Source organism: Octopus sinensis, linkage group LG6, assembly GCF_006345805.1.
Source record: "Octopus sinensis linkage group LG6, ASM634580v1, whole genome shotgun sequence".
Lineage (NCBI taxonomy): Eukaryota > Metazoa > Mollusca > Cephalopoda > Octopoda > Octopodidae > Octopus > Octopus sinensis.
This window is the reverse complement of record NC_043002.1, coordinates 108,165,544-108,193,292: the sequence shown is the minus strand read 5'-3', so window position 1 is coordinate 108,193,292 and position 27,749 is coordinate 108,165,544. Positions and strand designations below refer to the sequence as shown.

Sequence of the window (27,749 nt, the reverse complement as noted above, 5' to 3'; positions counted from 1 at the left end):
AGAAGCCTGTCGTATGCACTATCAATGTTGGTACATTGACAGGCAAGTCTAGTGAGATTGTAGAGATGCTAGAGAGAAGACAGGTTGATGTATGCTGCATACAAGAGGTAAGATGGAGAGATGCTTCGGCTAGGGTCCTCACGGGCAAGGCACTTAGGTACAAACTCTACTGGCAAGGTAACGCGGAAGGTGTAGGGGGTGTAGGCATTCTCCTTGCGGAGGAATGGGTGGATAAGGTCATAGAGGTTGTCAGGGTTTGTGATAGAGTGCTTAAGCTCAGGTTGGTCCTACAGAGTGGCACAGCTATGATTATCTCAGCCTATGCCCCACAAGCGGGACTACCAAATGATCAGAAGGACAACTTTTATGATACCCTTCTGCAGCTACTTCAAAGACTAGTAACAAGGACCTCATCTTTGTAGGTGGAGATTTTAATGGGCATGTTGGGCGGGAATCGGGTATCTTCACTGGGGTACATGGTGGCTATGGTATTGGCACCAGAAATGATGAGGGAACTAGACTGCTGGAATTCTGTGATGCATGTAACCTTTCAATCTGCAACACTAACTTCAAGAAGCCAGTCTGCCACCTTATAACTTATCAGTCAGGAGACTCCGCTAGCCAAATAGACTTCATCCTCACCAGACAACGGGATGCAGGGTTGCTCTTGAATACAAAGACCCTCCCGGGTGAAGAATGTATCCCTCAGCATAGACTAATCATCAGTGACTTTAAGCTTGAGGCCAGAAGGACTCCAAGAAACAAACCAATCCAGAAAAGAAGGATTTGGAGGCTAAAGAACCCTTCGCATGGTCAGAAATTTAGGGACATACTCATCAAGAATTTGATGAGAGGGAGGAGGAGCTTCAGACGTCAGACATAGAAGGTAGCTGGGAATTCCTACGGGACAGCTTGTTGAGTGCCACAGACCAAGTCTGTGGATGGTGCAAAGTCCCTTCCAGACCTAGAATTACGTGGTGGTGGAATAGTGCAGTAGATAAAGCCATCTGTGAAAAGAGACGGGCCTGGAAAGCCTGGAAGGATGGGGGCAGCAGGGAACTGTACCAGATAGCCAAAAGGGAGGCTGGGCGGCAGGTATACATTGCCAAAGATGTAGCAGAAAAGAAGAAGTTTGCCAATGTCCAGCGTCACGAGGATCAAAGAGCTGAAGTATTTTGGATTGCCAGACAGTGTGTCAGAGAAAATAGCGATGTTATAGGAGAGAAATTTGTCCGCATGGATGATGGGGCACTTGCTTTTACTACTAGTGAAAAGAAAGAGGCTTGGAGAAGCCATTATGAAAGACTGCTGAATGAGGAGAATGAATGGGAGGAGGAGAGCCTGCCAAATGTTGACCCAGTAGAGGGACCAGCTACCCGAATAGACAGCTCCCTTGTAGATAAGGCAATTAAGGATATGAAACCAGGCAAAGCCCCTGGCCTATCAGGAATCACTGCTGAGATGCTTAAAACAGCTGGCTATGTGGGCTATGCCATAGTCACACCGCATTGTAAACCAGGTAGTTCACAATGGAGTCATACCCAATGACTGGTGCAGCAGCACCAGTCAACTGCTACAAGGGTAAGGGTGATGCTCTAGATAGAAATAACTACAGAGGTATCAAACTGTTGGACCAGGTGATGAAGGTCTCAGAGAAGGTCATAACCAATCTCATTAGGGAGAGAATTTGTTTAGATGAAATGCAGTTCGGTTTTGTACCAGGTAGAAGCACCACTGATGCTATATTCCTGGTCCGACAACTGCAGAGAAGTACCTAGCTAAAGATAACCCCTCTACATAGCTTTTGTAGACTTGGAGAAAGCCTTTGACAGGGTTCCCCGTTCCCTTATCTGGTGGTCGATGCGGAAACTGGAGATTGAAGAATGGCTAATAAGGGCTGTACAGGCTCTATACAGAGAGGCTGTCAGCAAGGTTAGGATTGGCAACGAATATAGTGAAGAATTCCGGGTAGAAGTAGGTGTGCACCAGGGCTCAGCCCTCAGTCCCCTTTTATTAATCATAGTCCTTCAGGCAATAACAGAGGAATTCAAAACGGGATGCCCCTGGGAGCTCCTCTATGCCGATGACCTAGCTCTCATAGCAGAATCACTACCGGAACTAGAAGAGAAATTTCGGGTGTGGAAGCAAGGGTTGGAATCAAAGGGCCTTAGAATAAATGTAGCAAAGACCAAAGTATTAGTAAGCAGCAAGAGGTACTCAGCACACATCCCCTCGGGTAGGTGGCCTGCTCAACCTGTAGGAAAGGTACAGGTAGAAACTCCATAAGATGCACCCAATGTAAGTTATGGACACATAAGAGGTGCAGCAACATTAAAGGGAAATTAACAGATAAGATAGCTTTCATGTGCGGCAGAGATGCACAGGGACAATAGACACAACAGACACTCAGAAAACAGATTCCATCACACTCCAGGGAGAGAAACTAGAAGTAGTTGATAGTTTCCGCTACCTGGGAGACCAAGTTAGTAGCGGAGGTGGATGCACAGAGAGTATCACCACTAGAATACGAATAGCCTGGGCAAAGTTCAGAAAGCTCCTACCCCTACTGGCAACAAAAGGTCTCTCCCTCAGAGCAAAAGGTAGATTGTATGATACATGTGTGCGAACTGCCATGCTTCACGGTAATGAAACATGGGCTGTGACTGCAGAAGACATGCGTAGACTTGAAAGAAATGAAGCTAGCATGATCCGCTGGATGTGTAGTGTCAGTGTGCACTCAAAACAGAGTGTAAGTATCCTGAGAGAAATGCTGGATATAAGAAGCATCAGATGTGGTGTGCAAGAGCGACGCTTGCGATGGTATGGTCATGTGCTGCGGATGGATGAAGAGAGATGTGTGAAGAAGTGCCACTCCCAAACAGTTGAAGGTATCAGGGGGAGAGGTAGACCCAGGAAGACATGGGATGAGGTGGTCAAGCATGACCTCAGAGCATTGGGCCTCACTGAGGCAATGGCGAAGGACCGAGATCTCTGGAGATATGCTGTGACTACAAAGACCCAGGCTGCTTTCTGCAGCAATTCCACATACCCCCTACCCATTCTAAGTACCCCGGATCCCCAAAGTACCCTGGATCCCCAAAGTACCCCGATCCCCAAAGTACCCCGGACCTCGTTGCCCCCGTGCCGCTGACACGTTAAAATGCTCGAACCGATCGTGACGATGCCGGACCCTCCGGCCCCTGTGCAGGTGGCACGTAAAAAGCACCCAATCCACTCACGGAGTGGTTGGCGTTAGGAAGGGCATCCAGCCATAGAAACTCTGCCAGATTCAGACTGGAGCCTGGAGCGGCCCCCGGCTTCCCAGACCCGGTCGAACCGTCCAACCCGTGCTAGCGCGGAAAGCGGACGTTAAACGATGATGATGATGATGATGATGATGATGATTATGATATATGTATGTGTGTGTTTCTGTATCTGTGTTTGTCCCCCTAGCATTGCTTGACAACTGATGCTGGTGTGTTTACGTCCCCGTTACTTAGTGGTTCAGCAAAAGAGACCGATAGAATAAGTGCTGGGCTTACAAAGAATAAGTCCCGGGGTCGATTTGCTCGACTAAAGGCGGTGCTCCAGCATGGCCACAGTCGAAATGACTGAAACAAGTAAAAGAGTAAAAGAGAGAGAATTAGCATGCTAGGCGAAATGCTCAGGGGTATTTCGTCTGTCTTTACGTTCTGAGTTCAAATTCTGCCGAGGTCGACTTTCCCTTTCATCCTTTTGAGGTCGCTAAATTAAGCACCAGTTGCATACTGGGGTCGATCTAATCGACTGGCCCCCTCCCCCAAAATTTCAGGCCCTGAGCCTAGAGTAGAAAAAAAATTATGTAAAGTTTTGATGACTTTAATTTTGAAGAATTTTGTAAAAATATTTAGACTTTAATGATTTCTCAAACTTGAGATAATAAAAGTAGGAATATCTTTGAATCATAAATTGGCTCATTCAGAGTCGATCTGGGCATAAACAAGAAAACCAGAGTCAGTTATGGAATTGGTTTTTCTGTCGGTTGGCCATGTTTGTTGAATGACATTGGTATCAAGTTATATTTGTCAAATATTGTTTCTGTTCTCTGTTGTCTGGGCAGTTCTATAGTTTGTGTTGAGTTATTATCTACACCCTCCTTTATGGCAGATTTCAAGTTCCTACTATCCTTCTGTAGTGTGGAGTGTTATAAAACTTCTCAGCAGCGAAATACTCTTGAGTTGGTTAGGACTATCTTATTCAGAGGTTAAGTCATTAAATATTTGGGTACCAGTAATACACCTTGTCTCTTGCAAATTCATCTCTTCATGATCCAGTCTAGTTGTAAATTAGTTGCTGTTGCTGTTTAATCTCAAGTCAGATCTGATGATGCCGATCCATGATGAAAAGCATTCCACCTAAGCCTATTGGGTTTGTGTGCATGTGTGCATTGCATGTGTGTGTGTGTGTGTGAGTGGAACTCTCTTGTACGATGTGTTTTTCCATTTTCAAGAAAGAACAGTTCTATATTTAAGAGATGAGGAATTATGTACATTATTTACATTTGATGGATATTTGTCCTCTTCTTGTTTGTTTAACACAACATTTCAGCTGATGTACCCTCCAGCCTTCTTCAGGTGTCTTGGGGAAATTTCGAACCTGGGTTCTCATTTCTAAGGTATTCTTCGATGATGTTGTTATTATTATTATTATTGTTAGTGTTCAAGTCACTGCTTGGAATCGAACTCGGAATCTTGGGGTTAGTAGCCTGCGCTCTTAACCACTGTGCCATATGCCTGTGGGCATATGGAGGGTATATCAGCCGAAACGTTGTGTTAACAACAAACAAGATGAGGATAAATATCCATCGAATGTAAATAATGTAAATAATGTAAATAATGTAAATAATGTTCAAGAAAGTAGTTTATAACTGTGGACTGGAGATAGCAAACTTTTATCACAGTACACTAAAATGTTCTCTTTGTGAAGATAAAAATTCTAAAAATGTTTTCACTGATACCCATCACTAATTGACCCGTGTCTACGTTAACCCTTTTGATATAAAGCTACGTGAGACTGCTGCTGGTTCTAGCTCTTAAACTTCTAGTTTTAAAATGATCTAAATTTAAATCTTTCATTATAATTTCATGTGAATATATGTCCCAAACACTAGTTTAATAATGTTATTTGACTAAAATCATTAAATTCAAAATTGAAATAAAAACAGTTTCAAAGGAAATATGCTAACTAAAAAAAAAGAGTTCAATGTAAAGAAAGATAACTCTCTTATGTTCTTTTTTTTTTTAAATAGATCTCTATTTTTACCATCATCACTATGTATTTCACTTTGGTTAACCACAATCTGTGTTACTCTGTATCTCTTGTTTCTTGGCCGTTGCCAGTACTGCCTGACTGGCCCTCGTGCCAGTTGCACGTAAAAGCATTCACTACACTCTCGGAGTGATTGGCATTAGGAAAGGCATCCAGCTGTAGAAACTCTGGAGCCTGGTGAAGCCATCTGGTTCACCACTCCTCAGTCAAATCGTCCAACCCATGCTAGCATGGAAAGCAGATGTTAAATGATGATGATGATGATTTGTTATTTTAAGTAAGATGGCTTATGGCTAATTGTTGCACTACCTGTGACTGTTTCTAAGTTCCTCTTGGAACTTAGATTTCATTATAGCTCACTCATCTGTGATGCATTTTTATCGAGACCAGGAATACATTACTCAACACTACAGAGAACCAAAATAAAACAACAAAAAATAAAAACAAAGATTAAACACAAAAGATACAATCAACAAATATTTCAAGAAAATACTAAACTCAGGTAAACACATCAAAGGAAGTGAGGATTCAACAAACTTGTCCTCAAATCAAATGTCAGTCCCTGGTTGATGTTGATCAAGACTAGAGATCCTCCCACCTCTATGACTACCACCACCACCACTACTACTACTACTACCACCACATCTATGCTGACCCCAGTAAATCTTAGGTACTATAAATTCATTGGTCTGTCCCACCCCTAACAATAACAATATTCCAAATGCTGAGCACAGGGAGTTTAAATAAGGAGAACAGGGAAGCCACAATGTTGATGGAGCTGGGTCACATGACCAAGGTTCTCCTGGTCATGTCAAACATAAACTGCCCTCTTCTTGTACCTGATGTCCTCATATGTAACATTTCTTATAGCGAGGTCGTTGCCAGTGCCGCCTGACTGGCCCCATGCGGGTGGCACATAAAAGCACCCACTACACTCTCGAAGAGGTTGGCGTTAGGCAGGGCATCCAGCTGTAGAAACTCTGCCAGATCAAGAATGAAGCCTTGGTGCAGCCATCTGGTTCGCCAGCCCTCAGTCAAAATCGTCCAACCCATGCTAGCATTGAAAGCGGACGTTAAATGATGATGATGGACTGCACCACCTTGAATTGCTGACGATGTCTCTTATCGACCTGCAGGAGTTAGCATGCCCATGGGTGACATGCCTCTTGTTAAAGACTTCCAGCCCTTTCCTGAACCTCAACACAAAGGAGATTGCTACATTGAAGAAGTTGGTGACTTAGGTTGCTGAAGTTGACAGTTTGAGCTGCAAGGATGGAGTATCTTTGTTGCTCATGCGTAAGAATCTGCTACATTGATGCTGTTGTTACATTTGAAAGAAAGACGAGTAACTTAAACTTTGGTACATGAGGAGGCATCAGGCTGTCTCCACATCTTCCATCTATGACCTGCTACAGTTGTGTTCACAAATATGCAGGACATCCAGTACTTCACTTAACCCTTTTGTTACCAAACCGCCCAAAGCCGCCCGAAAAAAATTTTGGTTAATGTGACCAAACCGCCCAAACCCACCCGAATTTACCTATTCATATTTAAATGAGAATATCAGAACAAATCTCTTTAGTACATTCGTGAAAACACGTATTATACTTCGTAAACAGTTCAACTACAGTTTTGTACAAAGATCGACGTGTAATTTTAATTCCCTGAATTTTGGGAGATTTTTTTCGGCCTCGATTTTTCTTCAACTTTGAAAATAGATAGGAGTTTCATGTTATCAAGTATTGATTCCGAATTGGAAAATTTGTGAAACAAATACTTGGTACTGTTGTGGATTTAGTTTTTATACAGGGAAAGTAATTCACTATCAACCACATAAGCAGGAAACAAAACTGGAGCCAAAAAAAGAACCACAAACAGATGTAATATACATTGATAATGACACTTCTGACTGTATCAAAAGTTACAAACATCCATCAAATGACATGCTAAATGGTTGTTCTGAAGATGGGAGAAGCAAGCACATATTTTATTGACATACTTACTGTATGCATGTGTACTGAGTTTATACATGTAAGATAAGATAACTATCATTACAAGATGTCATTTGAGGGAAATTAGCTGCTGTTTCTAGCAGTTTGAACAACCATGTAGAGGCTCCCACATTAGCTCATGAATTGATTTTGGACATTCTATATTAAAGAGATGAGGAATTATGTACATTATTTATATTTGACAGATATTTGTCCTCATCTTGTTTGTTGTTAACAATGTTTCGGCTGATATATCTGCCAGCTTCCATCAGGTGTCTTGGGGAAATTTCGAACTTGGGTTCTCATTCCTAAGGTATTTTTCAATGTTATTATTATTATTATGATTATTATTCAGGTCACTGCTTGGAATCAAACTCAGAATCTTGCGGTTAGTAGCCTGCGCTCTTAATCACTACGACATATGCCCGTGGACCTTAATAATAATAATAGTAATAATAATAACAACAACATCGAAAAATACCTTAGGAATGAGAACCCAGGTTCAAAATTTCCCCAAGACACCTGATGAAGGCTGGAGGGTATATCAGCCGAAACATTGTGTCAACAACAAACAAGATGAGGACAAATATCCGTCAGATGTAAATAATGTAAACTAAAAGTACTGTAATTAACTCTTCTTGGATAAAATACCAGCAGGAAGACATCTGGAAACATTATTGGAGTTTCAATTAATCCTCTACGTCTCTTTCAGGCAGAATGTTTTATCAGAAGTAGAAAAAAAAAAAAATGTGAAAACATTTCTGTAGTGAAAGGTTTACCATCAAAGAAGATGTTCAGTCCATTTGACAGGATTCCACACAGTTTCCATTTCCTCAGTTTCCTTCACCAGGTTTGAGAGATTCTGGTAGAATTTGCTTACCCAGTGGGATTAAGTTTGAAAGCCTGTCATTCTTAATCCCATTGCCAAACCTGCATCTTAAAACATTAGATAACTTAGATTGGTTTGGGCTATTATCGGCCCAGGTCATGACTAACTCAATAGCACCACCTGGAAAAGTCTTTTAGTTAATTATTTCGGGACACCATGGACCACTTGAGTAGAGAGTCGTTGTTGGTTGAGACGTATCCAGGTGTAGATGGTTTATCCGGTATTTCCTGGAGGAATTTGTCCGGGTACCATTTGAAAGTTGTGGGGTCTTTTTCTACTTTAATTTCTTTTGGGATAACATTGAAAAGTACAGGACCATTTACAGTGAAGAAATTGTGCTGCAATGTTCTTATGTGATCAATACACATCTTTAATTGTTACTGTTGCATCTCATTAAAATATCTGTTTCTGTGACATCATTGGAATTTAACTCTTTTACTTGTTTGATTTGCAGGGTTACCTTGAATATTTGGATAAATGTGATGATATGTCAAAGAATGAACTCAACTCTTTATTCGGCAACATTGTAGAAATTTACACTTTTAGTCAGTAAGTTCAATATTTTCTTTATTCTCATTTTCAAGTAGTTTCTGTGTATGTGTGTATATATGATGGACTCTCCCATCGAAGACAGCATATGAGTGTTCAGCTTCTGCTGGAAGACCTACATAAATGATTAGTTTATAGTGATCAGCTGTATGAACTGTACATCAGCTCACACTCTCCATCAAATTGATGTCACCTGAGCAAGTGCACGGTGTACCATACGTCAGGTGTCAAAGTGATCACAGAACAACATGCCATGAAGTGTTTTACACAAGAACACAACACAACATAGTACCTGGTCTAAGAATTGAAACCACGATCTTGCAGTCATGCATGCAATGCCCTAACCATAGGCCATGTGCCCTTTCCCTCAGGTTGGGTAACTATGTATTTCCTTTGCGGCAGTGCACCTGTTTCTCTCTTCATTCCTGATCTCTCTCTCTCATGCTGGGTGACCTTGTACTTCCTTTACAACAAGACACCTGTTTCTTTCTCTCTGCCAACACAAGGTCACCTCCTCCAGTGCCCTTCCCCTCTCAAAAGAGTTTTTTTTTTGTCTTGCATATACTTGGTGACCCTGTCAGTGCAGGTGCCACTGAAAAGCACTCAGTCCACACTGTAAAGTGGTTGGCATTCAAAGGGCATCCAGTTGTGAAAACCCTGCCAAAACTGACCTCGCCTGTGCTTGTGCCATGTAAAAAGCACTAAGTCCACTCTGCTGAGAGGTTGGTGTCAGGGAGGGCATCCAGCTATAAAAATCCTGCCAAACAGTTACAGAAGCCTGGTGCAGGCTTCTGCTTGGTCTTGTCAAACCATTCCACCCATGCCAGCCTGGAAGGCAGACATTAAACGATGATGATGATAATATATATATATATATATGCATGTGTGTGTTTGTGTGTGTGTGTGTGTGTAGGCCACTACAAATAATAGACCCAGGGTGCATATATATATTTATGTGTAACTGTGTGCGTATACACATAAATGCATGTTTTGTGTGTGTATATATATATATATATAATATATACACGTTTATATATGTGTATGTAATATTTGTGTGTGTGTGTATTAAATGCGTATTATAGAGCTTGTGATCTGTCATTTAAAATGCATCTTATTTAATTTGTCCAATTATAATTTGCCTTTTATTTGTAATCTAATGCTATTTTTGTTTGTGTATTGATTACCTCTCTCTCTCTCTCTCTCTCTCTCTGCTTTTTTTTCATCATTTTAATACTTTACAAAAGCCCAAGGCTGAATTTTTATTTTTTTATCTTAATCTATTGTGTTGTTATTAGTAATCTCTTTTAAAACAGTAATAACAGATTAGACGACACACATGTTTGATTATTCGCCTGCTGCATCTCTGTAAATTCTGTCACTGGATAGTCGAGGTGTTAATCCGGTACTTTGTGAATATCTCTGCTGTTTTGTTAATTCACTGTTGTGTGTGGTTGTTTCTATATGCTGTACAAATGTAACAAAGAATGATTTGACAACAAGAATGGCATCACTCATCCAACCCATGCAGTATAGAAAAGCAGATGTAAAATGATGACACTGACAGATAATGGTCATAGATGGATCACCTTTTGATCATAGGTTTACTGGGTCTGGGTGGCCTGGTGCTAAAAAGCAACATTGAAGTTAAGAAATCACAACTGATAGCAAACTGGATAACTAGGATTTCAAGCCTGTAAGAAGCTTCTTATTTCTTTATTGCCCACAAGGGGCTAAACATAGAGGGGACAAACAAGAACAGACAAAGGGATTAAGTTGATTACATCGACCCGAGTGCGTAACTGGTACTTAATTTATCGACCCCGAAAGGATGAAAGGCAAAGTCAACCTCGGCGGAATTTGAACTCAGAACGTAGTGGCAGATGAAATACCGCTAAGCATTTCGCCTGGCATTTGACCTTTTGGAAATAACAGCCAAATATCTGTCAAATAAGTTTACCACCTTTGAAACAGGAAGGACACGTTTGATAGTGTAGTTTTATATACATCATGTATGAAAAAGAAAAAAGAAAGAGAGGCAAGTTGGCCATGGCTGGAATACTGAAGTGGAACTTACTTGGGGTTTAAGCAACAACAATGAGCATTTCTCATATTTCTACACAAATTCTTGTGTTCTTGCAGGAATCATAAATCAGTTCACCTTGTACCTGCATCGAAATATTTGTGGAAAAGTACATCTTTGTCTCTTGTTTATTATGTGAAACTGTTGAGAAATAGGAATCCTTTGGGCAGTGTTGTTGTTGTTGGTTAACCCCAGGTCATCCATGACCAAGCAAACCCATGATCAAAGAGTATGTTCCATAAAACTCTCAGGACAATATTATTCAGTGTAGTCCTCTTTTCCTAAGGCAGTTGGGTGTAATTTCAGTGAAGTTGCTGCTGTTTCTAAATGGTTGTTGCCCTCTCTTTGGCTTGTGTGGTTATGCAAGAACTTCCTTGTGAGAGGGAATCAAGGCCAATGAAATTAAAGAAACATCAGGGAATCTAGAATTGAATTTCTTTTTAGGTTATCAAGATTAAATATATTTATAGAAACTATTTTTGAGGTTCTTGATGAAAAAAAAAGAGACTATGACATATTATATAATAAAATTGATGCTGGTGATGAAGAATAAAAACACTTAAGAGGATGACAATGAAGGAAAAGACTGTTATTGAGAGAGAGGAAGAAGAAGAAGAAGGAAGAGGAGGAGGAAGAAGGAGAGGGAAGGAGGAGGAGGAAGAAGAAGGACAAGGAGAAGGAAGAGGAGAGGAGGAGGAGGAGGAAGGAGAAGAAGAAGAAGGAAGAGGAGGAGGAGGAGGAGAGGAAGGAAGAGGAGGAGGAGGAGGAGGAAGGAAGAGGAGGGGAGGAAGAAGGACAAGAAGGAGAAGGAGGAAGAAGGAGAAGAAGAAGAAGGAAGAGGAGGAAGAAGGAGGGGGAAGGAGGAGGAGGAAGAAGAAGGACAAGGAGAAGGAAGAGGAGGGGAGGAAGAAGGAGAAGAAGAAGAAGCCAATGCCTGTTTGTGAAGAGGGAAAAGGAAACTCTTTACCTGAACACCACCCTGTACATAACTCCATGTCCCCCTACATGGCCTTGCTTTTTGCTTTTTGAGCCAAAAAATGAACTAACTAACTAACTAACATGGTGTGTATCTACTAAGTTATTGCAAGATATTAAAAACATGATCTCTCTACCACAGCAACGCCATGCATTGGAATCCTTGTTGGACAACAGTTGCTCAGTGGTGTGTTATGCTGTGAAATTGAACCTGAAACCACGCAGTTTCAGTGCAAGCCTCTTAACCCTTTAGTGTTCGCATTATTCTACCAAAATTAATCCTTTTTCATCCACATTGCCTTGAACTAATCATACATTATCTTGTAGCTTTGAGGTTTTGATGAGGTAGCTGTTAATTTTAAAAACGATATTGTAGGGCTGGTGTGATAGACCAGATCTGGCCTTTTGAACATAAAACAGGCAGAATACTTTTGGCCGATATGGCCGGTTTAAATGCTAAAGGGTTAAACCATGTAGTTTAAGTTCTACTCGATTTTCTCATGCTACGTTAGGCTAATCTGATCCAGTTTTCTCTTCTATTCTTTGGACAACAACTCAAACGAAATCTCTAACTTCTGCGTTGTGGTCACTGGTGTGGTTGTGTGGTAATAAGTCTGCTTCCCAACCGCATGGTCCCGGGTTCAGTCCCACTGTGTGGCACCTTGGTAAAAATGCCGTCTATTATAGCCTCGGGCTGACTAAAACCTTGTGAGTGGATTTGATAGATGGGAACTAAAAGAAGTTGATGGTGTGTGTCTTTGTACCTGTGTTTGTTCTCCGCTGTCATTTGATAACCAGTGTCGGTGTGTTTATGTCTCCACAACTTAGCAGTTCAGCAAAAGGGACCAATTGAATAAGTGCCAGGTTTAAAGAAAATAGTTACTAGGGTCAATTAGCTTGACTAAAATTCTTCATGGTGCCCCAGTATGGCCACAGTCTAGTGACTAAAACAAGTAACCGATATCACCACCCTCATTTGTCAATCACTATATCCACTGACCTCTGACATCATCCATCCCCCCTACACATTCCATATCATCTGTATTCCTCATCTATCTAGTTTTTTTTATTGTTGCTCTCCTCCTCCTGCAACCCCTTTTATGTACACCCACTTATCGCCCCCCTCCCTCCCTGACCCATTCTTGTTTCCCTTCACTTCCCTCCCTCCAAACTGAGGCTCACCATTGACCATTTCTCCACCTGTGTTCATCTTTCACCTCTCCCCAACCACCCACCTGCCACTCTGCTTCATCCATCTATTCAGCCTGACCCTCTGTTCATACTCTCCCTATGCTCCAACACCTCATCTCCACCATTCTTTCTCTCTTTCCAGCTGTGGTGACCATGTGTTGTCTCTACAGCAAAACAATCTGTTCTTATCCCACTACCATGTGGGGTCTGATCAAGAAGTATCTGGACTGTTGCCATAATAATGAAGCTAAAACATGCAGAGTGAAGCTGCTTGGCCTTGAACTCTGCTGTGCATATGCACCAAGTTTTAACATTGTAGCTCACTTCTGCTGTTTACAGCAGTGCTTGAAAGGAAGGTGTGTAGCGTGTTATTGTCGCATTGACTACGACAGAGAAAGTTGAGCAGAGAATCTGCATCAAATTTTTCCAAAAGCTTGGTGATACCTGCTCAGAGGCCTATGTAAAGTTTCCAAAAAGTTTTCATTGTTCTTGACACAATATAGGAGATCTTGTGCAACTGAAACCCAAGTGTCTTCTTGGTCAGCTGAAAGCAGTTTTGGCACAAACTTGGCAGACACGCATCTCATACCCAAATCTTCAGTGATAATGGACTGAACTGAACTGTAACTAATCTGCACATCCTCTGATAACTCACAGATGGTGATTCAATGATTTTCCCCTCACAGCTGCAATGTTGTTCTCAGTTCTGCTGGTTGTGGATCTCCCAGAACACTCATCACTATTGACAATTTTTCGGCCAACTTGAAAATTTTTCGGCCAACTTGTGTGCAGCTCATACACTCCTCTCTATATACTTTCTGCAACTTTGCAAAGGCTTCTGAGCAGGTATCACCATGACACTTTCTCTATCATAGTCAATGCAATGATCACACACTACACACGTTCCTTCTGAGCATTGCTGTAAACAGAAGTGAGCTAGAATGTTAAAACTTAGTGCACATGCACAGCGGAGTCCAAGGTCAATCTTTGCCAAGTGACTTCACATTTTAGTTTTAGCTTCTTTACTATGGCAACAGTCTGGTTACTTATTGATCAGACCTCATATTTCAACACCTGGCACAAACCCACTTTCCTCATACTTCCAATCTGGCTCAGTCAAGTGGTTTTAGTGAGTTTATTGATAAACTTACTGGTGCTAGCATCGTGAAAAAACCAAAATATCACTCTGGAAACTTTGAAAAGTGGATTGCACTTGGAACCATATCCAGTTGTAGAAACCATGCCAAAGTAGACATTGGAACTCAACTATGTTCTTTGGCCCATTGGATCCTCTTGAACAGTCAAATCCATGCCAGCATGAAAGACAAACATTTCATGATGATGACATTCACCTATGCTCCAACTAATTTATATTTCTATAAGTATGTAGTGCTGGTTCCACATAGAAAGCACTGGTGCCAGTGCCATGTAAAAACCACTCTCTGAAGTGGTTGGCATTAGGAAGGGGACCCGTCCAAAGAAACCATGCCTAAACAGACAACAGAGCCTGGTGCAGCTCTCTGGCCTTGCTCGCTCTTGTTAGGCCATCTTATCCATACCAGCATGGAAGACGGACATTAAATGATGATGTAGAGGAGGAGGAGAGAGATGACAATGATGATGATGATGCTGACGATCTATAAGCAGAACAGTGAAATGTATATTTGCTAAACGTTCACCATGGAACTCTTTATCGGTGATCTTTAAATTTCAGTTCTGCAGTTTTTTCTCAATTAGAAACCAGACTCTTCATTGTAGGAGGAATTTAAAGAATTACAAAATTGGGAACATACACAAACATGCTGAAATAATTACACACACACTCACACGTACATTTGTATACATAAATAATACACACATAATTATGTAGAAATTTTCTTTGTTTATTATCAATTCTGCAGCTGGGCTGGGACCTGATTTAAATAAGGGAAGAACATGCACGCACACACATTTATATATATGTATACATATATTGGTGTGTGTGTGTGTATTCATTGATGTATTTAGCAATTTATCTAATATATAATCTGTTATATTCATGTGTGGTCTGATGGCCTGTTCTCTCACATCCTTAGACTCTGGAACTAACCTTATACACGAGCCTTAGATAAACAGACATGACAAGATCTGGGTTGAGATTGTGACACTTTCAATGAAATAATAACCACAAATACACACACACACACAATTGTTTTATATATTGATGTTGTAATATATGTTTAACAGATTCCCTTGAATATAAACATCAGCAGCCCGGATATGTTAATTCTTACTATCATTATTTCTCATCTCTTTGGATTAATGCTGATTATTGCTTTTGTTTTGTTTTCAGAGAATTTCTGGAAGAGTTGGAGCATAGTAATGGAGAACCCCTGAAAGTTGCTGAATGTTTTGTGAAGAACAAAGACAAGTTTGTTATTTATGGCAATTACTGCACCAATTATCCATGGTGAGTACTTTTAGATATTATACACTAACAACCTCTTCTCTTTCTCTCTCCCTTTCGCTTTGTGTGTATGTTTTTGTGTTTAGCCCCAAATCAACCCTAATTAAGCAGACCTTTGGGAAAGGACAGTCCACCTGTGATCATCTTGTCTTTTCCTCAGAATCTATGTACATCTCAAAGCTGACATTTCCAACTCCCTCTCAGCTCAAGGTATTTCAACAGAAACAAGACATCTAAAGGATTAAAGATTTCTGATTTCTGTAATATTTATCAGAATAATTTTTGTTGTTTTTAGCTCTAATGTGACATCACCTTTATTATAGTAATCTTTGGAAGCTGTGCAGAGATGTGCCACGAAATACCCTTCAAGAGTTTTAAAATTTCGATGTCTAGCAGCTGTCTTAGTAGAAGCACACCCAATTATCCACCATCTTTCCAATAACTTGGGCCACTTTTTGAATTCAATATCCTTACCAATCATGGATTTGCTTATAAAATTTTAAAATGATGCAATGCAGTCTCATGGAGTTTGGAAACCCTTTCTTTTTTTCATATGAAGAATTGTCAAAGCATGGAATACACTATCCACATCAGTTGTTAGCTTTAAGGACACTGCATTCTTCAAAGACTCCATGCTTCCTTTTCTGTTTTCTGTGTTTTATTCTGTGTACTGTACATGTATTTCTAGCTTTTCTGTTTTCCGTGTTTTATTCTGTGTACTGTACATGTATTTCTAGCTTTTCTGTTTTCTGTGTTTTATTCTGTGTACTGTACATGTATTTCTAGCTTTTCTGTTTTCTGTGTTTTATTCTGTGTACTGTACATGTATTTCTAGCTTTTCTGTTTTCTGTGTTTTATTCTGTGTACTGTACATGTATTTCTAGCTTTTCTGTTTTCCGTGTTTTATTCTGTGTACTGTACATGTATTTCTAGCTTTTCTGTTTTCTGTGTTTTATTCTGTGTACTGTACATGTATTTCTAGCTTTTCTGTTTTCTGTGTTTTATTCTGTGTACTGTACATGTATTTCTAGCTTTTCTGTTTTCTGTGTTTTATTCTGTGTACTGTACATGTATTTCTAGCTTTCATTGATGTCTTTCTTACTTGACTTATATCTCTCCTTTCTGTTCCCTCTTGTAACCTTTTCTGATTTAAGTTGTAGTGCACATGAGCACTTTATACAGTAATCTCATTATATTCTAATATTATTTATCTATATATTTGGTGGATCCAACAAGTTTACACCTGAAATTAATTATTGTCTTATATTTTAACAGTGCTGTAGAAACTCTAACGAATTGCATGTCTCATCAAAATCTGGCCGACATCTTCAAACAGCGTCAGTTGATCCTCAATCATGTTCTTCCGTTGGGAGCTTATTTACTGAAACCAGTGCAGCGTGTACTCAAATACCATCTTCTTCTTCAGGTAAATTAGATATTGATATATTGAATGCTAACAAGTAAAATGTGATGAATTATGTTGTTACTGTTGCTGTTTGACCCTTTTGTTACCAACCCGGCTGAAACCGGCTCTGGCTCTGCGTACAAATGTCTTGTTTTCAAAAGTTTTGAATTAAAATCTTCTACCAAACCTTAGTCACAATTTATGTTCCTAACACTAGCTGAATGATAACTAAGATATTTTACTAAATCCTTTGTTATATTTAAAATTAATTGAAAGAAACACCACAGAGCATCTCAACAGAAATATGGTAACAAAAGGGTTAAAATATATAATAGAGAAACAATTCTTAACCCTTTTGTTACCAACCCGGCTGAAACCGCCTCTGGCTCCGAGTACAAATGTCTTGTTTTCAAAAGTTTTGAATTAAAATCTTCCACCAAACCTTAGCCACAATTTATGTTCCTAACACTAGATTAATGATAACTAAGATATTTTACTAAATCCTTTGTTATATTTAAAATTAATTGAAAGAAACACCACAGAGCATCTCAACAGAAATACAGTAACAAAAGGGTTAAAACTGCTGCAGTGCTCCATGAAGGAAAGGTATGCATTTTACAAGTGGGCTGGTTACACCCCTGATTCATATACCAGAGATACTGTAAAATACAACAAAGTACCATCCTAGAGCTTCTGATCAATTTCACAAACACAAAACCCATTTGAAATAGTCCTATGCCAACCTGAGCTGTGAGTACTCTCGCATTAATATAGGTACAACACAAGCAGTTCTCTTAACCACAAAAACAAGTCATAAATACAGCAATTATTCTCTGTACAAAAGTATTTCTTAATCTTGTTCTTAGAAAAGAGTTCCACAAGACACTTTCATATTTTAAAAGACTCTGACCATTATCATCATTTTAATGTCCCCTTTTCCTTGCTTGCATGGGTCAGACAAATTTTGTTGAGACACATTTTCTATGACCAGATGCCCTTCTTGCTACCTACCCCCACTTGTTTTTCCAAGTAAGGTAATGTTTACCCATGGCCAGAGCTTGACACGTTTTCACAGAAGATTGGAAACGGAAGACACAGTTTGATGATAGACACTTGTTTACAACTAACATGCAATGTCAAGGTGCGAAAATAATAACACACACATGCATATATATATATATATATATATATATATATATATAATATATATATATATATCACGTGACCGACCAGACCATCAGATGTTGTTACACATCGCTGGTCACAATGCGTTCGCATTGTTTTAGCCTTCGAATGACGCCACCCCGCTGGCTAAGCGAGCAGGCCAACAGAAGAAAGAATGGGAGAAAGAGTAGTGAAAGAGTACAGCAGGGATCACCCCCCCCCCTGCCGGAGCCTTGTGGAGCTTTAAGGTGTTTTCGCTCAATATACACACACAACGCCCGGTCTGGGAATCGAAACTGCGATCCTTCGACTGCGAGTTCGCTGCCCTAACCACTAGGCCATTGCGCCTCAACACACACACATATATATATATATATATATATATATATATATATATAGAGAGAGAGAGAGAGAGATAATGTAAAAGCCTTCTTTTCAGTTTCTTTTCACCAAATCCACTCACAAGGCTTTGGTTGACTCAAGGCTATATTAAGACACTTGCTTTGCAGTGGAACTGAACCCCAAGCCATGTGGCTGGGAAGCAAGCTACTTAACCGCATCGTTATGTGGACACATTTTAAATCAAAAATTGTCTCTCGTTAACAAACGAGTCACTTCAAACGACTGACTCAACAATATGTATGAAAAGTTTTCAAACAATTTTAAGTAAATTATTATTATATTTTTTTCATTCATGCAAAGTTTATTGAAGGCATCTGGCTTAGTGGATAGGGTGTTGCACTCGTAACCACAAGATGGTGGTTTCAATTTCTAGATCGGGTGGGGCATTGTGTTCTTAAGCAAAACACTTCATTTCCTGCTACTCCAACCCAATCAGCTGTAAATGTGTAACCCTGGAATGGACTAGTATTCCATTAGGAGGGAAAGATGGCCAGTCTGCCTACCTAACCAATGGGTGGCGGCGAGCTGGCAGAAACGTTAGCACGCCGGGCGAAATGCTTAGCGGTATTTCGTCTGCCGTTACGTTCTGAGTTCAAATTCCACCGAGGTCGACTTTGCCTTTCATCCTTTCGGGGTCAATAAATTAAGTACCAGTTACGCACTGGGGTCGATGTAATCGACTTAATACCTATGTCTGTCCTTGTTTGTCCCCTCTATGTTTAGCCCCTTGTGGGTAATAAAGAAATAGGTATCATTTGAAAGCTCCAACAATGTGAGAAAGTGCACTGTGATTAGTGGTATGTAACCACATCCAATACAGTGTTAAATGCTTTGTGTTCACAAACATGTTATTGTTATTTCTCTATTTTCTTTCTTTTCCTCTTCTATTTTCAGAACATCTTAAAACATTACGATGAAGAAAGAATCGGTCATAATGTTTTGTGCCAGGCGTTGACCCACATGACCAGCATGGCACAACACATTAACGAAATGAAACGCAAGCACGAACATGCAGTGCATGTCCAAGAAATTCAAAGTCAATTGTTGGAATATGATGGAGCTGATCTCACCACATTAGGGGACCTTGTTTTAGAGGTTAGTTACTGTCATCATCATCATCACTGAGCATCCATTTCCCAATTTAGAATGGCTTGGATGGTTTGGTAGGGTCCAAAGAGCCCAAGGATTGCATTGTACTCTATTGTCTAATTGGGCATGGTTTCTACAGCTTGATACCATTCCTAATACCAACCACTTTAAGGATGCTTTTTCATTTTCCTGGAATAGCTCCCAGTTAGTAAACGAGTTAGATTTTAATTTCAAAATATTAAATACTAGCAGTATCGCCCGGCGTTGCTCGGGTTTGTAAGGGAAATAACTATATAAGCATTTTTAGAGAGTTATAGCCAAAAAATAGCAAAAAAATGCATTAAAAATGGAAAAAAAATTATGGTAATTTTTTTTTTAAATCGTTGACTCATCGTAGACATTTTTAGAGAGTTACTTCCCTTATATAATAGCGAAAAAATGCATTAAAATGGAAAAAACTGATGGTAAATTTTTTTAAAATCGTAGACTCATCGTAGACGCGCGCTAATACCCAGAAGGGCTCGATATGAATCACGACTATAAGATACCCGGTTTTGGTTAAACTGCACCGCAAAATGTGGGAGTAGTTAGGAATCTAAATTGTAGGAGACAGACGCACAACTTGACTTTTATATATAAAGATATCTCAATGAAATACATCACTTATTTGCCTTTTCATTCATCTAAAAGCTTTATAACAATTGTTTTAACCTTACAGTACATCTTTTTTTCTTATACATTATTTACATTTGATGGATATTTGTCCTCATCTTTTTTGTTGCTAACACAATGTTTCGGCTGATATACCCTCCTGCCTTCTTCAGGTGTCTTGGGGAAATTTCGAACCTGGGTTCTCATTCTTCAAGACACCTGATGAAGGCTGAAGGGTATATCAGCCGAAATGTTGTGTTAACAACAAATAAGATGAGGTCAAATATCCGTCGAATGTAAATAATGTAAATAATATACATAATTCCTCATCTCTTAAATATAGAACTGTATCTTTTTTTTTACACACACACACACACTCTCTCTCTTTTGTTTACTTTTCTCCCTTCTCTGTTTCTACAATTCTTTCTCTTTCTGTGTTGTAGCATCTCTTTACTCATTGCCTGCCACCAAGCCTAGAGGGTGCAGTTATCCTGTCCCTCTTATTACCCTCTCACATTCCATACAGTCTTGCCATTTCCACTTTCAATTTGGAGTACTTGGTGATTTTTTTCAGCCTCTTTACTCACAACATTCAAGTCATTTGGTATGGCTACATCAATGATCCGACAGTATTTGTCTCTCTTATTCAATATGACAATATCCAGCCAACAGTGTTCGATCACACGATCCGTCTGAAAACCATAGTCCCAGAGTATCATTACTTTTCCATCCTCCTGCATAACTTTACTTGGTACATGCTCATACCAGTTCTCTGTTACTTCATATTGATATTTACAGCATAAGAGCCAATGAAGATACACACACTTTATCGTGGCGGCATTTGTATTCTTTTTGTGCAAGGCTCTCACATCCACTTACCAAGTGGATCACATTTTCCACACTCTTTCCACAGTCTGTTGTTATTATTATTATTATTATTTTTATGAAGGCGGTGAGCTAGCAGAAACATTACCATGCTGGGTGAAATGCTTAGCAGTATTTATCCTGTCTTTACGTTCTGAGTGCAACTTTGCCTTTCATCCTTTCGGGGTCGATAAATTAAGTACCAGTTGAATACTGGGGTCGATCTAATCGACTGGCCCCTTCCCCAAAAATTTCAGGCCTTGTGCCTAGAGTAGAAAAGATTATTATTATCATTATTATTAATATATAAAGGATTGAGGTAACTCTTCCAGAAGATTTAGAGTCAAAATTAAAAGAATTTGCCTTTGTCATCTCGTGAATGATATTTCGACATCTTGTCTGTCTTCAATAGATTCAAAAAATAATTTTGTCAATCTTCTTTTAATTGTGATTCTATATCTTCTGGAGGAGTTACCTGACTCCTTTATATATTAACCAAAATAATGTATATTGACAAAATTATTTTTTGAACCTGTTGAAGACACACAAGATGTCGAAATATTGCTCACTAGATGACAATGGCACCCTTCTTTTAATTTTGACTTTATTATTATTATTATTAACCCTTTAGTGTTCAGATTATTCTCTCAAATGTGATGTTTGTTTATTTATATTGTTTTGAATTAATCATGCGTTATCTTGTAGTTTAGAGATTTCAGTGATGCTATTTTTTAGTTTTAGAATGACATGGTAGGGCTGAGGTGAGAGGCGAGAGCTGGTCAGTTTCAATATAAAACAGGTTAAATATTCTGGCCGGATATGGTCGGTTTGAATGCTAAAGGGTTATACATATTACTGTAAATATGTTGCTTTACTTAAAACTATGTAATTATAATGCAACATGCTGTAAAGTTGTCCAGGGGAAATACTGACCAATTAAAAAAACAAAGGGAAGATGCTGAATTTACAAATATAATACTATCTGTTAAAGGTTTTTGTTTCTTGTTTTTCACAGGGATCCTTTCGGCTCTGTGGGACCAAAACGTATCGACATGTGTTTTTGTTTGAGAAAGCTGTACTTATTGCCAAGAAAAAAGAAGAGGGGATGCTGAGTTGTAAGACCTTTATTGAAGTAAGTTTAATTATCTAATCATGTGACCTTACTTATAATTCTTTATCAATTATGTTTTGCAGCTAAGTGATCAATTGTGTGGTTTACAGCTTTCCAATAAGCCAATCACTTGTCACCATTAAACGGTGAGAACATGGGAGTGAGTGTCTCTTAGTGTAGAACAAATATCTCAAGGGAACTTTATCAATAAAGTTTTCGTTTTTCAGTTTTGTTATGGGTGTTTGTATCCCATGGTAATTTAGGTGTTGGAAGATGTATATATGTACATAGACATTCACATCCATGTGTGCACACACACACACACACACACACACATGGATACATTGATCAATTTGATGGAAAGATAGACAGACGGTAGGTTTCCATTAACCAAATTCCATTCACAAGGTATTGGTCAGTCTAAAGCTATGAATGAAGATACTTGCTTAAAATGTTACACAATGGAATCTCTCAGAACCAAGTAGTTGTGAAGAGAACCTCTTAAATACAATCATGCTTGTATCAATAATATCTAAATTATCAATATACAAAACACACACTTACATGTTATGCTATCAATTGGTTTTTGTCTTCTCTGAGGAGTGATCTGCAAATTATGAGATGGTCTGTCAGGAGACTCCCCCTCGTATTTTTTTTCCATGCATCAAAACACAAAAAGAATGTGCTTATAGTTTATATAGTTCTCTTTAATAGTTAATGGCTTTTTAACATATATGTATACATACATATAGGTATATAGGTGCAGGAGTGGCTGTGTGGTAAGTAGCTTGCTAACCAACCACATGGTTCCGGGTTCAGTCCCACTGCGTGGCATCTTGGGCAAGTGTCTTCTGCTATAGCCCCGGGCCGACCAATGCCTTGTGAGTGGATTTGGTAGACGGAAACTGAAAGAAGCCTGTCGTATATATGTGTATATATATATATATGTGTGTGTGTGTATGTGTTTGTGTGTCTGTGTTTGTCCCCCTAGCATTGCTTGACAACCGATGCTGGTGTGTTTACATCCCTGTCACTTAGCAGTTTGGCAAAAGAGACTGATAGAATAAGTCCTGGGCTTACAAAGAATAAGTCCCGGGGTCGATTTGCTCAACTAAAGGTGGTGCTCCAGCATGGCCGCAGTCAAATGACTGAAACAAGTAAAAGAGAGAGAGAGAGTGGAATTGGATGGTGACAAAGAATCATGGAAATTCAGAAGCAGTGTGACTGGAACTCACATCGGTTGTTCATCTTATACTAGTGATCTCACCCACTGGACACACATGCAACAGACACATACATATAGCAATAAAAGCAAATGAATAGATTATGTGGTATCGCTATAATCATTTCACTGAGAGATTTTATTTCATTGTAACATTGTATGTATTGAAGCGCAATCTTTATAAGATCCTGCAGAACACAACAGAAAAGCTCTCAAATCATCAGGCTACACCATGTTGCATAAGAGCAAATATCAATATGCTACTGGGCTGCATTGCCCAATGGCATGCCATTTTATACACACACACACACATATATACACACATATTTTACTTGTTTCAGCCATTGGACTGCGACCATGCTGGCATACTGTCTCAGAGGATTTAGTCAAACAAGTCAATCCCATTACTTTATTGTTTAGGCCAGGTACTTATTTTATTGGGCTCTTTACCGAACCCTTAATTTAACTTATTTAGATATCACTAATACTAATTCTGCTAATCTTGTCTCTTTTGGCTAGTGTGCTAATCTGATGTTGATTGAAAGTATTCCAAAGGAACCTCTTAGTTTTCAAGTTATCCCATTTGATAATCCCAAGTCAATGCATACTTTACAGGTAAGTCCATTCCATAAGTCTAATACTAATCTTAATTCTAAACACCAGTAATCATTATCAAAATAATTTAGCCATACTTTATTCCTACTAATAAATCCCTTCAAATTCTTCGTTATTTTCAAAATAAATTAAAATGGTATATTTCAATATAATTCTAGTGAAAAAAAGACAAGAGTTTAAAAAGAAATTGACAAAAATTGTCCAATTCTTCATGTCAAGTATACATATATATCTCGTAAGTAATTTCTAGAAGTTAATTTATTTGCCAATTTTAATCTTTTTTAAAGGCAAGGAACATTGACCAGAAAGTAAAATGGTGCAAGGAGATTAAACACTTAATCTTGGAGAGTTACAAAGGCAAGATTCCAGAGAAAGTTCGTCATCTTGTGATGGAATTAGGTCGAAGCAAAGATGAACAATGTGAGAAGCTTGAATGTTTGAACACTTTCCAGCTCTTTGGTAAATTACCGCTCTTTTCTTCCTCTTGGACCTGCTGTTTCTTGCTGCACCATCCACAGTTCAGTTTGTGCAAGGCACCATGTCGTCAGGCTTCTTTTGTAAGCCATGTGTTTTCTCCCTGCAAAACCAACTCACTGGAAATGTGAACACCTCTTAACCACTCTGAAGAGCACTTACAGTCTTACAAAGCATGGACACTTGTTACCCCACACCCCCCATCATTTTCTGTCACACTATGTGAATTTCCTTACTCAGTTCATAACCTTTCCATGCATGACCACTTCTCACCCTCATCCGTCATGTATTTCTGTCAAGCTCATTTTGCAAATTTCACTCATTACTTTCTGCTTTCTCTTCTCCCTAATAAATCTGTTTTCCCTTTTTCCTGTTAAAACAAAAGTATTTGTGTTCTAATTACAGGCAGACCATTTCCTCATTTCCTTAAAATATTATATTTCCAAAGTCTCTACCAACATCATTTCTTCATATCATATCCAACACATCTTAGCTTTTTATGTACATTTCCCAAATTGTTGACATTAATTTGTTTCATATTTTTACATTTTCATTAAAAGCACCATCCGTTCGTGTCCGTTGCCAGCCTCGCCTGGCCCCCGTGCCGGTGGCACGTAAAAGCACCATCCGTTCATGGCCATTGCCAGCCTTGCCTGGCCCCCGTACCGGTGGCACGTAAAAAGCACCATCCGTCCGTGGCCGTTTGCCAGCTCCGTCTGGCACCTGTGCAGGTGGCACGTAAAAAGCACCCACTACACTCACGGAGTGGTTGGCGTTAGGAAGGGCATCCAGCTGTAGAAACACTGCCAGATCAGACTGGGCCTGATGCAGCCTGCTGGCTTCACAGACCCCAGTTGAACCGTCCAACCCATGCTAGTATGGAAAATGGACGCTAAATGATGACGATGATGATGATTTTTATGTCTATAATACTGAGGAACATCTTGCTAATTAGATAGTCATGCAGCAGAATCATTAAAGCATCTACAGTCCTTTAGGATCTGATATCAAATCCTGCCAAGACCAGACCAAATTTTCCTTTTCCTTTCATTCTTCATGAGTTGATAAAATGGTCCAGTCAAGAAGTACTTTGAAGGTTTAAGCAATTACTCCTTCCCTAAAATTTGTGGCCTTGTGTTTATGTTAACCATTTGTGGTTCCTAGGTTAGAAATCAATGATGGCTTATGTTTAACTTTCATATTTATTTGTATCTTTGCAAAAATTAAAAATTAATTTTTTGTTATGTCTTAAAAGAAAATACACTGATAATTATCAAAGTGAAATAGTTGCATACATTATTATAAATCAGTATAAGGTATATAAATGATAGATAAATCTTAAAGATGCATAGCTTCTAGCATGAAATTTACTGATCAAACTCTTTGAGTCAACCCATAAGTACAGAATGGAATGTCTTGCCTTTTCCCCCCTAATTTTAGCTCATCTGAGGAAGAAAATAGACTTATGTCTATAGTTCCTACCTATTTCTTTACTACTACCCACAAGGGGCTAAACACAGAGGAGACAAACAAGGACAGTTCAGACAGACGGATTAAGTCGATTGTATCGACTCCAGTGTGTAACTGGTACTTATTTAATCGACCCCGAAAGGATGAAAGGCAAAGTCAACCTCGGCGGAATTTGAACTCAGAACATAGCGGCAGACGAAATACAGCTACACATTTCGCCCGACGTGCTAACGTTTCTGCCAGCTCGTCGCCTTATAGTTCCTACAGTCTATAATTCCTACCAACTAATAAGGGTCAGTGAGGCTAAAGTTCAGCTTGAGCTTCTGCTGGTCAGTGTTTGTGGCAGGGAAAAAAAAAACATGAAGAGGAAGATAATACTGAAAGCTGAAACTGTAGGGAAGAAGGATTAGGGACCATAGTTCATGAATATGAGGAACAATGGGAATATGGTAAAAGAAGAGATGTGTGCATCAAGTGGATTATATGTAAGGTGGTGATGGTCATGCTGGAGTCATGATGGTTATGGTTGGTGAATCTCAGGGCAGTAGAGAATAGTAAACTGACCATATTGAAGAATCATAAAGAACTAACTTTGTTATTCCAAATTCCTTATAGGAGAATTGGTATGTAAATCTGTTGCCTATTATAATCATATTTAACACTGATATGGGTGTGAGCAACATTTTAGTTTTTTCTAGTTCTTCTTTCAGTAGAAATAACTTCAAACCTTGTTGACTTTGCTATCAACATTGGCAGCCTTTTGTGGTGCCAACTGTAGCAATTCAGTTAATATTTCTGTATTAAATGCAATTGAATTGATGCATTGATGCTAAATATATATGTCTACTAACTCTGTACATATCTGATATCTTCTCCTGTTATTTTAGCAATGCTAGTTTTTATTAGCAATTATCTGACTAACAATAAAACCAATTGCTTCTCACCTAAACAAAAATATTATATTTAATTAATATATTATAAATAAAATGTAAAGTATACTAGCCATCTCAATATGGCTAACCACAGAAAGTGTGCCTAAAGCCAGCTGGAGACGATGATCTCCTGGGGCTAAAAGCCACATCATCATCATCATTGTTCGACCGTGGTCGAGACAGTGGAATTTACCATGCTACGCCAGACTTCATGGTCCATCATGGCATTACGGAGGTCCTGTTGCTGGATGCCTGTATCCCTGGAGATTACATCAGGGTAGGAGAGTGTGCGCCCTCTGGTATTGCGAGTAGATGGCTTCCAGAGAAGAGTAGAAATTACCTCTTTTTCAGCTCTACAACAATGTCCAGCAAACTGGACTCTCTTATCTTTCGTGGTTAGCCATATTGAGATGGCTTGTATACTTTACGTTGTCGAGCAGTTACTGTTTACATCTCGTTCAGAGATTTATTATTGCTTATATTATAAATAATTGTATTACACATGCGAGGTTCTAGAAGGTGAGACAGGGGCCAAGGTAAGGAAGTATACCACCACAAAGAAAATACAAACTGAAGCAGATGTCTTGTCTTGTCACAAGCCATTGGTCTCTTATTTACTCCAACCAAACATTCTACATATCTTAATATTATTTAAGGAAAAAATAAAACTAGGGTAATGCTATTTCACTATATATGAGCTCAGATACACCTTGAAGTGGGTCACTTCAGCCAGAGCTCACGCCCTGCCAACAGCAAATCAAAGAACCCCCTTAAAGAATATATCTTGCTAGTTACTGTAAGCTACTTATATATTCTAGTATATACTTAAATAAACTCTGATATAATTGGCTGCTTCTTTCACTAGTGTCCTACTAACAACTGCTTTAGTAGACCGATTGTGCTGGTACCATATTCTTGAATG

At 39.2% G+C, this 27,749-nt stretch overlaps 1 protein-coding gene across 10 annotated transcripts in view; it reads left to right on the top strand.

Moving 5' to 3' along the window:
- LOC115212947 (pleckstrin homology domain-containing family G member 2-like) overlaps positions 1 to 27,749 on the top strand; it is a 412,633-nt gene that overhangs the window by 344,982 nt on the left and 39,902 nt on the right. For 9 of the 10 annotated variants that reach the window (XM_036504203.1, XM_029781794.2, XM_036504202.1 and 6 more), the window contains 7 exons: positions 8,642 to 8,736; positions 15,315 to 15,431; positions 16,704 to 16,854; positions 19,294 to 19,494; positions 22,019 to 22,135; positions 23,856 to 23,951; positions 24,239 to 24,410. In XM_036504203.1, coding sequence (XP_036360096.1) covers positions 8,642 to 8,736; positions 15,315 to 15,431; positions 16,704 to 16,854; positions 19,294 to 19,494; positions 22,019 to 22,135; positions 23,856 to 23,951; positions 24,239 to 24,410 — 949 coding nt within the window. The remainder of the gene's footprint in view (positions 1 to 8,641; positions 8,737 to 15,314; positions 15,432 to 16,703; positions 16,855 to 19,293; positions 19,495 to 22,018; positions 22,136 to 23,855; positions 23,952 to 24,238; positions 24,411 to 27,749) is intronic. The other variant, XM_029781795.2, reaches the window with a different exon arrangement.